General features: G+C 47.1%; 1 protein-coding gene across 2 annotated transcripts in view; it reads right to left on the reverse strand.

Annotated features, from left to right (window-relative positions):
* NOTCH2 (notch receptor 2) overlaps window positions 1–10,931 on the reverse strand; it is a 160,066-nt gene extending 149,135 nt beyond the window's left edge. For both annotated transcript variants that reach the window (XM_074188582.1, XM_074188581.1), the window contains exon 1: window positions 10,744–10,931. In XM_074188582.1, the coding sequence (XP_074044683.1) occupies window positions 10,744–10,816 (73 nt within the window). In that variant the 5' untranslated portion in view covers window positions 10,817–10,931. The remainder of the gene's footprint in view (window positions 1–10,743) is intronic.
* Window positions 10,932–11,949: the final 1,018 nt, after the last annotated feature.

Raw genomic sequence — 11,949 nt, forward strand, 5'->3', positions numbered from 1 at the left:
TATGTACAGGGAATGGGGGAAGGGGGTCAGAGAAAGGAGGGCACTAGAAGAGGAAAAAATGTTTTTATTAGGGTACCCAAAGGATGGGTGTATTTGGCCAGTTCCCTTAAAGGGCAAGTTAGTCTACTGGCCTGAAGGACAGGACAGGATCATAGGATGGCTAATGGAACTGACCAGCAAAGAGGTCAAAATGAAAGAATCAACACCCAGGCTTAGGCTTTGCCCTTGGGTAGGTTACAATGTAGTTTCAACTGTAAAATCTTCACACAAAAATTGTATTCATGAACAAATACGATTGTACTCACATTACCAAGTTTTGAATGGTCATGGGAGGGGCAGAGGGTGAAGGAGGAGAGTGTAGGGGGGAGGGATTTTGTGGCAGAGCTTAACTAGCTCTTTATTTGGGTATATGCTACCTAATGATTTGTCATTTTTATTACTTTTCCCAGCAAGTTTTCCATTCTAGTTGTGATTCATCAAGATATTATTAAATCTGCTTTGCATTCCCAGAGATTACATTATAAAATAGAGGAAGAATATAAATCCTAGGGGTATGCTCATTATCATGTGCTCAATTTAGGATTAAAATCCAGAGGAAAAATATAATTCTAAAAACACCATATGGAACTTATTCAAGTACTAAAATGCATTATGAAGTTATTCTCTTATGATTTTTCTTGTACTAAGACCTCTTGGTAAGGAAATTTCCCTCATTCATGCAAATTTCTAACATCTATTATAGGTTAAGATTTGGCTGTACAGATATTATGTGTTAAGGGAACAGGACCTGCACTCAGGTCTTCCTGACTTCAAGACTGGTCTTCTGCCCTTTCAACCCTTAAACCAAATAATAAACATTTAATAAGCATCTACCATGGGCCAAGTGGGCAACTAGGTAGCCCAATAGATAGAGTGCTAGGCCTGGAGTTGGGAAGATTCTTCTGAGATCCAATCCAGGCTCAGACACTTATGAACTGTGTAACCCTGGGCAAATCACTTTAACCCTGTTTGCCTCAGTTTCCTTATCTATCAAATGAACTGGAGAAGGAAATGGCCAACCAGTCCAGTGTCTTTTCCAAGAAAACTCCAAATCAGACACAACTGAAATGACTGAAAAATTGGGCTAGGCACCATGCTTAATGCCAGGAGAGCAAAGATCAAAATGGAATTGTCCTTACAACCCTATAAGGGGCGAAGTGAACACACAAGTATACACACACACATATGTATATATACCCCCCCACCCACACACACACAGAAGTCAGGGCTGGGGGGGGGGGATACAAATAGCTGGGAGAGTCACGAAAGGTCTCATATTAGAGATGGCCTTGGAACTGGACTTTAAAGAAAAAGAAGGATTTAAGGGGACAGAGGTGAGCAGGGTGAGTATTCCTGATCTTAGGGGCCACCTTGCAAAAACACAAAGATGGGACATGGAATGCTTTGAGGAAGGACAGGAAAAGCAATGTCACTTGACCATAGCATACTGAAGAGAGACTCATATAGAAAATTTTTTTTTCAAAATTCATTACACACAAGTACTATTCATCATGTTAACATCACATATTCTGCTTCTGGTTACAAGATAGACTGGTGTGATCAAAAAGACTCTAATCATCTTCAATTGTTACCTATAATACTGCACTAGTGTTGATGGTCTTTCTTTTCCCTTTAAAGATTAAAATTCACATAAAATACATATAGCTACAACTATTACAAGCAGAAAAAATAAGTAAAGGCTAAAATAGAATGCATTCCTTTAAAATTCAATGATCTAAAAGACAATTCTTAAAGTCTCATGATGGCTAACAGCATCCACAACTAGAGAAAGAATTATGGAATCTGAATGCAAACCAAAGTCTATTTTCACTGTTTAAAATTTGTTTTATATTATTTTCCTCCTCATGGTTGTTTTTTCCCTTTTGTTCTGATACTTCTTTCAGAACATGACTAGTATGGAATTAGTATGTCAAGGGGAAGGGAAAACGAAGAACTCAAAATCTTACAAAAAATAAATGTTGAAAACTATCTTTACTTGTCATTGAAAAAAAAAATTTTTTAATCCAATGATCTAACACAGCAATGAACGCCAAGAAGACAAGGCACCTCCCTGGGCAGATGGGAGCGGCCAGATACCAAGTCATCATGAAAGTTTCTATGAAGAACTCTGATACATAATTTGTTACTCAGAGGAGTAAAAAGTTCACTTAGTGCCGTAAGCATTCCCTTATTTTGTGTCTATCATCATTCATAGGTTCATCAGGGTTTATTTGAGAGTGGGCTGTATTTAATTATTACCACATGAATTACAAAGACTAGAACTCTCCAAAGCAGCAGCTTTTCCCCACTGAGTCCACCAGTCAAGACGAGCTGTTTCATCTCCACAATGTCTTTTAAAGTTTTCCAGTATTTCTCTTGCAAAGGAGAGATGAGCAAGAACAGATCACAAGAAGCAAAAAAGGGAAGCAAAAGAAACACACACACACACACACACACACACACACACACACACACACCTGCCACCACATAAGACAACAGGCTAAACAATGTGTTAGAACAGCATCAAGCACCAGTTAGGAAACCATCTACTTTTAACTAGACAAGACTTGGAACATAACAAAATTCCCCTTTTTAAGTGTCTCCTTCCCTCAACAAGATACACATATGTATGCATACCCACTTCATATAAATAAATATGCTAAAAGAAGGCAGGCAAGGTACTCTTAGCCAAAGGAACAGGTTCTGCAACCCCAATAGGCCCAACCTGTGTTTGTGCTGCAATGGGGCAGTCCTGGCATGATGTGAGCATAATGTATGCATGGATTTGAGAGTTGGGACTGTGCTGCCAACATCCTGCATGAGAACTAACTTGGAGACTAGTAACTGCCCTAGGCAGGCCTCCAAAGAAGGGCACAGTGTGACAAGCCGAGAGAAATGTTGGCCCCTTGTTATTTAGCCAGGAGATGAAGGGCAGTTTTCATAGCTGGAACAAAGAAATCAGAACAAAGAAATCTACCTGATGTTAAGGAGGAGCAAAGGAAGCCAAAAATGTCCTATCCTTCCACTTCTAAACCCCCACCAAAAAAACAAACAAACAAACAAAAAAACCTTACTCCGTCCCATCCAGTTAGAGCCTGAACTTCTGGGGAATTGGTAAAACAATGTTTTTGCCAGAACAAGCACAACATGGTGAAGGATGATGCTGGCAGTTATGAATAACTGATAGGGTAAAATCCCCATGCCAACTGGGGCAGAAACTCTGGGTGAGTCTATGATACTACTACCTCAATCCTTTCTAGGCAACAAAAAGGAACCTTCAGTCACTGACACAAGAAAATAAATCTAAGGGAGAACTTTTCTTTTAGCCCAGTCAAATTTTATCTTGGGTCAGGCTTGACCTTCAGGACTCAATAGAAGGACTACCATCCTTCTCACAGGACACTCATCAACATGATCACACATGCCAAGTAGCTCATATCCATACCCCCATCAGACAAAGAGCCTTCTTGTTTTCTCCAAATAATACCCTTGGGTATATTTAGATCCTTGACTTGTAAGGAGGATCTTCACAAGGAGATTTTAATACTAACACAGAAAAAAAGAAACTTCAAAGTATTCACTAAGGACCGGTGTGGAAGAAACCCTTGACATGCCTGGTGACATGCCTTCCAGCCTTGGGCCATGCTCCCTAAAAGGCTCTCACTTATGATCAGCCAAGTAGCTTTCCAAATGTGTGGATATATCACTGATGACTCCTGCAGTCTTGTCTATGTCCTCATTATCCCCACCTCCTCGAGAATGACCCTGTAACTATAAGCTCCTTGAGGACAGGGACCCTACCCAGTCAGTAATGGGTGAAAGACATCCATGAAGGATGACAAGGTTCCCTCCCATTCTAGTGGGTCATAAAAACCTTGCTGTCCTGGTAGTTAAGCTTTTCAAATGTCAAAGCCGACAGAAGGAAAGAAATCACATTAGAAGAAAAATGTTATGAAATCAGACTCATGCTTATACAGATAAATGAATAGGGTCATTCCTTTGTTCTTCTCCCTAATATGCATGGCTTTCTTAAGAACTCTTCTGAACAGCAGAGAGCATGACCCAGTGGAAAGAACATGGAACAAGTAGGTCCTGATCCCAGTTCTGCCATTAGCAAGCAAAGTCCCTTAATTCCCTCTCAGGTCTTGAGTTGGACCATCAGTAAAATGAAAGGATCAAGCTGGCTGATCTCTGAGGTTTCTTCTAGCTCTGCTTAGTCCATCCTCTATTCTGTCATCTGATCTCCTAACTTGTATTTCCTTGGGTAGCAGGAAGGAAAAGGAAGGAAGAGGGAGAGAGATTGCTTAGGAAACTCCCTACACTCAATGGGGCCTAGTGCTCAAATGACTCATTAAATCCAGAACCCTGGAAACATACTCCCAAGAGCATTCCTTCTTTTCCCTCCAAGGCACAACCATCAAGAAGGAAAGACCTCAGTCCCTTTCCAAAGATCTGAATGTTGCAGGTGCTCAGTTCAGAAGCATCCCCTACCTCGAGCCACCCTTGTACTTTCCTTCTTCAGAGAACTGTTCTTTCTTCTCATCAGACTACCTGGGGGGGGGGGGGGGAGAAGGGGAGAAGGAGGAAAAGGAGATGACTGCCACAAAACAAATAAGTGGTCACAGGTCTTAACAACACATAACATCTGCAAAGATAACTAAGTGCGGCTCATCCCGACCAAGAACGGAAAATAACATCCAACATCAAAAGGCTTTCAGGACTTCCTAATGACACCACAGTCTGAATAAATTTAGCAAATATTGATTAAGAGTCTACTATTTTTCAAGGCAACGGAGATAAAAATTCCAGAGACTAAAACAAAATCATCCCCTATCTACAAGCGGCTCACATTCTCTACCACAGGAAACAAGTATACATAAATAAATACAAAACAGACACAAAGTAACTCTTTGTACTAGGTCAGCACAATCAACCTGTGCAGCAAGTTTGAATTTGACTATAGGGCACAAAATTGAATGTGTGACTTTCCTCTAAAATAAAATAATTTTTAAAAATTTCTATCTTAATTCTGAGACAGCTAAATAGGCATCTTTTGGAGGGAAAAGTATTATGAGCCTAAAAAAAATAAATCTTTAAGCAATAACCAAAAGACACTACTCTTCCAGGGTAGATGAACTTTCCCCAATATTGACAACATAAGTATAAGGAGAGAGGGGAGAGGGGAGAGAAAAATCCAAACGTGGAAGGGATCTCAAGGCCAAGCTAGCCCCCCTGAATCTCTGGGCTTTGGAGCCTTGGATTCCCCAGCACACCACAAAGGGTTCTGAAGTGGGGAGTGAAGAGAACAAATTCTCTGAAAGGATGCCAAGACAAAGGGAAAAACAAAAACCTAAGCTGCTCTTTCTTCAAGAGAAAGGGTGGAGTAAGAGTTCTCCCAGAGGTGGGGTCAGTTTTCAGGTGCTCTCATCTCTACAGGTGAAAGCAACTTCCAGGCAAACCTGAGTCAACATCAGCCTCACCTGCAGGACATCCCAAGGGAGGGGAGGGCAGGGGAGGGGTGGAAGCCAAAGGTGCCAAGAGGCCACTGTGCCCACAGGAGGCTAATGATGTTCACTTAAATAAATAAGGCTTTTCCACTCTGCAAATCTCTTTGGAGCACCTCATCTCTGACTCCCACTGAACTAGGTGCTGTGTGTGGCCCAGGGCCTGCCTCTATCTTGCTGGGGAAATAAGACTTAGGACACCCTGCAAGCAAGAAACCCTACATTCTCTGTCCGCAGACTGTGAACTCCTGGAGGGCAGGAACTCTCTTTTGCCTCTTTTTGTATGCTTAGCATAGTGCCCCTTGGGCAGTATAGGCAGCAACTAAATGTTTATGGGACTGTCTGCCTTTCCCTTTTTAAGTCCCCTTTGGATTTGGTTTCAGGAAAAGATGGGAATTCATTTTGGACAAAGTATTTTTCACCCTAATGTACTTTTTTCTAATGTCTCAAAATATCATAGGAATTCAAGGTGAAAATCCTCTCCCTCTCCCCACCAAAAAAAATTTCCTTCAAAAGTTAACTGCACTGAGTTCAAATTCTGTCTCAGACAACTTGATACATACTAATTGCGTGACCTTGGGTAAATCACTTTAACCTCATTGCCTTACAAAAAATTTAAAAAAGAAAATTAACTGCAATTCATTTTATTTTCAAAACAGGAAAACACAAACCTTTTCCCAAAAAAGATCTAGAAGAAATTCACTTTTAACGTTATCTTTTGTACTAAAACTAAGAGTGACATTAAAATAAATCTGTTGCAACTTTTAGAAAATTTCACCTTGAATTCATTTTCCCTACTTGCCATTCAGGTCCTACCTACCCAGCTACCCTGTCATTCTGTCATGGCTTGTAATTTTGAATTATTGATAGCCTGTATGCCACTGAACCAGAATCACAGAGAATCTCATGTGATAGAAAAGAAAGGGCCTCAGAGGCCCAGAGCTAGTACATCAATTTGTACCTAAAATGGGACTCTCTTTTAAAACATCTTAACAACTCAAGGTCATTCAGTCTTAGCTCAATTACTTCCAAAAGGTAAGTAATTCCCAAAGCAATCACTTCTATTACTGGACAGCTCTAACTCATTAGGAAGTTTAGCCTTGTAATGTCCCTAAACCTATTTCTGTCATTTCCAGGCAATACTCACCTCTACCTTTCGAAGTGATCACTCTCTTTCAAATACTAGACAACTAGTATTCTCTTCTCCCAGTTACATATCCCTAGTTCCTTCCAATTCTTCGATGGCAAGATTTAAACACTTTCATCATTGTGATCACACTACTTGGGACTCACTGAAGTAGACCAACATCTTTTCTAAACTGGAAACTGAACAAGGTTGGCAAAGTTTTCTAGGATGGACACTGCCAAAGATGGTCACCTGAAAAACCCTTCTTGCTAAGTCCAGAGAAGCTCCTCACCAAAGAGTTGAGGATGGGAACGATGATTTTCAGTATGGCAGAGTAACTTGTAAAAAACATCTACTAAAGATATGAATGCACTCAGTTTGTAGGAGTAAGAAGAGGGTCTATAACAGTTTGCATCAGTAAGAAGACAGTCCATACCTATGAAATTACGGGTTCTTTGAAATAGTGAAGTAAGTCCCTGTCTCATCTTAAGTGTGAGAAAGAGACTAGATGTCTTAACAATCCTTAAGATACACTGGGGGAGGTTTGTCTAAGGAATGAGTTCCAAGAGAGCTTTTGCTAAAAAATGCAAATTATATAGTTTCAAAGAACATCATATTCGAAGGGTCAGAGGCAGCTCTAAAACTTCTAGACATATCCCGCCATATCCAGGCATCTCCTGAAGGTCCTAAATGGGGCTGTCACAAGCTAGGTGACAAAGTACCCCTTTCAGCAGTTGGAGAGGGAGAGGACAGAGGTCACCTCTTTAAAGCAAAACAGTCACTCAATAAACATTTATTAAATGCCACCATTCACTGTGCTAAGCACTTGGGGGGGGGTGTAAAAAAAAGGCAGAAGACAGATCCTATTCCCAAAGAGCTCACAGTCTAGTGGGGAGGGGTTGGAGGGGGGAAACTATATATAAGCTATATAGAGAATAAATTGTAAACAATCAACTCAGGGAAAGCAGGACAGCAGGGGGAAAATTATTGTCATTTCTGGAGACAAGTTAATCAGGAATGTCTCCCCCCACCCTCCCTATCTTGAATTTCAAAAAAAAAACAAAACACTGTAAAGGGGAAAAGGGGGGGAGGCAAAAAAAAAGATGTTCTTTTGTTTTATTGTGTCTTTTGTCATAGGATGCAAACAAATTAATAAGAACACAACATTTTCAAAAGTCATTATCTGAAAGACCAAAATAATCCAGAAGGCAAGTCTAGAAAAATTCACCAGATCAAGGCGAATTATGGAGAAGGCAGCAAGATCTCAAAGTACCTACCAAGAGCAGGGAAAGGAGATGGGGGATATGGGTGCAGCCAGGGAGGGCTGAGAGGAGAACCACAAGAATGGGGCTCAGAGGAGAACCACAAGAATGGGCTGACAGATCCCCGATGAAGTGTACTCAATGAAGTGTAAATTACATCCTGGCCACCAGCCCGACCATACAAGAGATTCAAAGGGTCAGAAGGGTGTGTTCTAATTGGTACCTTGGGAGAGTCCAAGTGATAGGAGAAGGTGATGTTCAGAAAAGAGTTCACAGTTAATAATTTGGTGTGATTGGGGGAGTCACTAAAAACAGGCTTCACCTTCCCTTGGAGCAGCCAAGTTGAACAGCAGAGAACATTTAGGATTCTATGTACCTAGGTAAGCTAGTCTAATGCAGAGAGTCTCCATTTGTAAAACAGTGATGCTAATAGAGGCCCCTTACGGAGCTAGAGACATCAGTGTTAGAGGATCCTGAAATGAGAAAGGGCAGGAAGAAATCCTATTTTCTTCTTGAGCATGATTTTGTGCTGTGTCTTTCAGCCTCATCCATGAGTTCTGCCCTACTGACTTTGCAAAGTTTTATTTACCATTTTTTTAATAACTAGGAAACCGAGGGTCAGAGAGATTAGCTAACTTGCCAAAATGAGTGACAACTACAACTCCCTAGACTCCTTCTGTCTTGCTAATTTTGCCACCTCCACCCACCCCAATCACACCTCACCTCCCTTTTTTCATTTAAAAGAGAAGAAAAGGAGCTAATCCACTGGCTGTTTCGTAATGCTTTTTGAGGAATGATAGAACCCCTGAAAGGTACGATGGAGGTTCCTCTGGGTCTATCTTAGAGTCACCTTGGATAGCCTGGGGCAGGTGCAGAAAAAGCCTAAATCCGTGTCTTTGGGTGAAAGGACAGCTCTAAAAGGGATCTTACCCTGTTCTATTTGCTGGCACTAAAAAAAAAAACAAAAATGTGCATTTTTACCATCCCCTGCCCTTAAAAATTGAGAACAGAGCAAAAAAAAACAAAAACACCCCAACTCAAAGCTGAGCAATTTTTCATTAAAAGTAAGAACAGTTCTCGTTTGTGGTTTCTGTAAGATTCTTCCTGGAAAAGGCAGTTTCATTATTTAGATTCCCCCCCCCCCCTTTTTTTTTAAGCAAAATGACCTTCAAATGCGTCCAAAGAAACTTTTTCTAAGGTTTTCAGAAGAGAAATCCAATGCAGGCAGTTGAAGGAAAGTGCAGACCCCTGGTCCAGGGGGTGGGGCGGGGTGGGGAGATGACTGAGGAGCCGCCTGGGCTGCCTCCAAGCTGCTGAGGATGGAACAAGGCACATGCCGGCTGGGGGTGGGGGGAAATGAACGTCGGGGCGCATAGATGAACGGGGCAGAGAGGAACAGGTGGCAGAGATGAAGGGGGGCAGAGAGGAACGGGAGGGTAGAGATGAAGGGGGCAGAGAGGAACGTGGGGGTGCAAGAGATGAACGAGGGGGCAGAGAGAAACTTGGGAGCAGAGAGGAACGGGGAGCAGAGAGGAACGGGAGAGTAGAGATGAGGAACGGGAGGGTAGAGATGAAGGGGGGCAGAGAGGAACGAGGGGGTGCAGAGATGAAGGGGGGCAGAGAGGAACGGGGGGGTGCAGAGATGAACGAGGGGGCAGAGATGAACGTGGGGGCAGAGAGGAACGTGGGGTGCAGAGATGAAGGGGGGCAGAGAGGAACGGGAGGCAGAGAGGAACGTGGGGGCAGAGAGGAACGTGGGGGCAGAGAGGAACGAGGACAGAGATGAAGGGGGACAGAGAGGAACGAGGGCAGAGATGAAGGGGGACAGAGAGGAACGGGGGGCAGATGAAGGGGGGCAGAGAGGAACGGGGGGCAGAGATGAAGGGGGACAGAGAGGAACGGGGGGTAGAGATGAAGGGGGGCAGAGAGGAACGTGGGGGTGCAGAGATGAAGGGGGCAGAGAGGAACGGGGGCAGAGAGGAACGTGGGGGCAGAGAGGAACGGGAGGCAGAGAGGAACGTGGGGGCAGAGAGGAACGAGGGCAGAGATGAAGGGGGGCAGAGAGGAACGTGGGGGTGCAGAGATGAAGGGGGGCAGAGAGGAACGGGGGCAGAGAGGAACGTGGGGGCAGAGAGGAACGGGGGGCAGAGAGGAACGTGGGGGCAGAGAGGAACGAGGACAGAGATGAAGGGGGGCAGAGAGGAACGGGGGGCAGAGATGAAGGGGGGCAGAGAGGAACGGGGGCAGAGAGGAACGTGGGGGCAGAGAGGAACGAGGACAGAGATGAAGGGGGACAGAGAGGAACGTGGGGTAGAGATGAAGGGGGACAGAGAGGAACGGGGGGTAGAGATGAAGGGGGGCAGAGAGGAACGTGGGGGCAGAGAGGAACGAGGACAGAGATGAAGGGGGGCAAAGAGGAACGTGGGGGTGCAGAGATGAAGGGGGGCAGAGAGGAACGAGGGCAGAGATGAAGGGGGGCAGAGAGGAACGTGGGGGTGCAGAGATGAACGAGGGGGCAGAGATGAAGGGCAGAGAGGAACGTGGGGGTCGGGGTCTCGGGGAGGCTGCGGCCTGTCCTGCCACCCTTGGGCACAGCCCCCCGGGCGGGGGAGGGGGCGCTGTCAGAGAGCCAAAGGCGCGGCCGGTCCCGCGGGGCGGACCGGGCGGGCCGGAGCCCCCCCCCCAGGCGCGACCCCCCCACGAGGCGCCCGGGGCTCCCGGGGAACTGGAACCCTTTGTTAGCCCGGCGCGGCCCAAGGTCAGCGGCGCGTGCGGCCCCGGGGCGGCCCCGGGGCCGGGGCCGGAGACTCACCTAGGGCGGGCGCGCCGCGGCTGAGCCAGAGCGCCAGCAGCAGGCAGAGCGGGGCCGGCCGCCCGCCCGGCATCTTCTCGGCCGCCGCCGCCGCCTCCTCCGCCGCCGGCCGAGCGGCTCCGCATGGGGCGGGGGGTCCCTGCGGGGCGCCCCCCACGGCCGGGCTCGGGCCGGCCTCCTCCGGGCCTCCTCCGGGCCCCGCCGGCTCAGCGCGGCGCCGCGCCCGCTCCCGCTCCCGCCCGCACCCGCGGCCGCCGCCGCCGCCCGGAGCTGGGCAGAAAGTTTGTGCCGCGCCGTCGGCGCCTCGTGTGTCCTTCCGCCTCGCCGCCTCCCCCGGGAAGCCCCGCCCCCGCCCCGCCCCTCCCCCCGCCGCCTTCGTCCCCCGGACTTTCCCGCACAAGAAGTTCCGGCCCGATTTCCCCGCGGAGGAATCTGCTGGGATCGGAGCGGCCTCTGCCCCGCCCCTCCCCCTCCCCAGCCCTCCCGGGCGCGGGTCGGGCCGGATTAACCCCGTCCGTGCTGGAGGGGCCCGAGGGGGCGCCCAGAAAGGGCTGGGGGGGGTGACCTTGGCAGAGACAGTGGGGAGAGACGGGGACTGCGCCGCGGCGGCCGATCACGGGGCCGCTCTGAACACGCGCTCCGTCCCCTCCGGCCTCAGTTTCCCCAAGCGGCTTCCCCACTTCCACCGCGTGACCTTGGACAACCTCAGGTGGTGGCAGTGAGTGTTTTTCAGGGATGGCTAAATCTTCCCGGCCCCATTTGGAGGGCTTGAGTTCGGATCCAGCCTCAGACACGGGCGGCTTACCAAGGCTGTGACTCGAGCAGGTCACTTCGCCCTGGCCGCCCCCCATCCAGGCCACGTCCAGGCGTGCGGACCCCTGTGTGACCTGGACCCGGATGAGTCCTGGGGAGAAACCGAGGCGCACTCAAATCCAAGCCGTGTGCTTGCTGTGGCATCACCTCCCCCACGTCCCGGTCACGTCCAAGGACGAGGTCCCTAGAGCCCTTTGCCCTTTTCTCCTCCAGCTCATTGTGCTGATGAGGAAACTGAGGCAAACAAGATAAAGTGACTTCGTGGCTCAGGCCATATTCGAATTCAGGTCTTCCTCCCTCTAGGCCTGAAGCTTTTATCCGTGTAGTTGCTGCACGCACCTCCTAGCCGCCCATATAAAAGGAGGAAGGCGGATCTTTAACATCTCTTCCAGA

This window comes from Macrotis lagotis, chromosome 5, assembly GCF_037893015.1.
Source record: "Macrotis lagotis isolate mMagLag1 chromosome 5, bilby.v1.9.chrom.fasta, whole genome shotgun sequence".
Classification (NCBI taxonomy): Eukaryota; Metazoa; Chordata; class Mammalia; order Peramelemorphia; family Peramelidae; genus Macrotis; species Macrotis lagotis.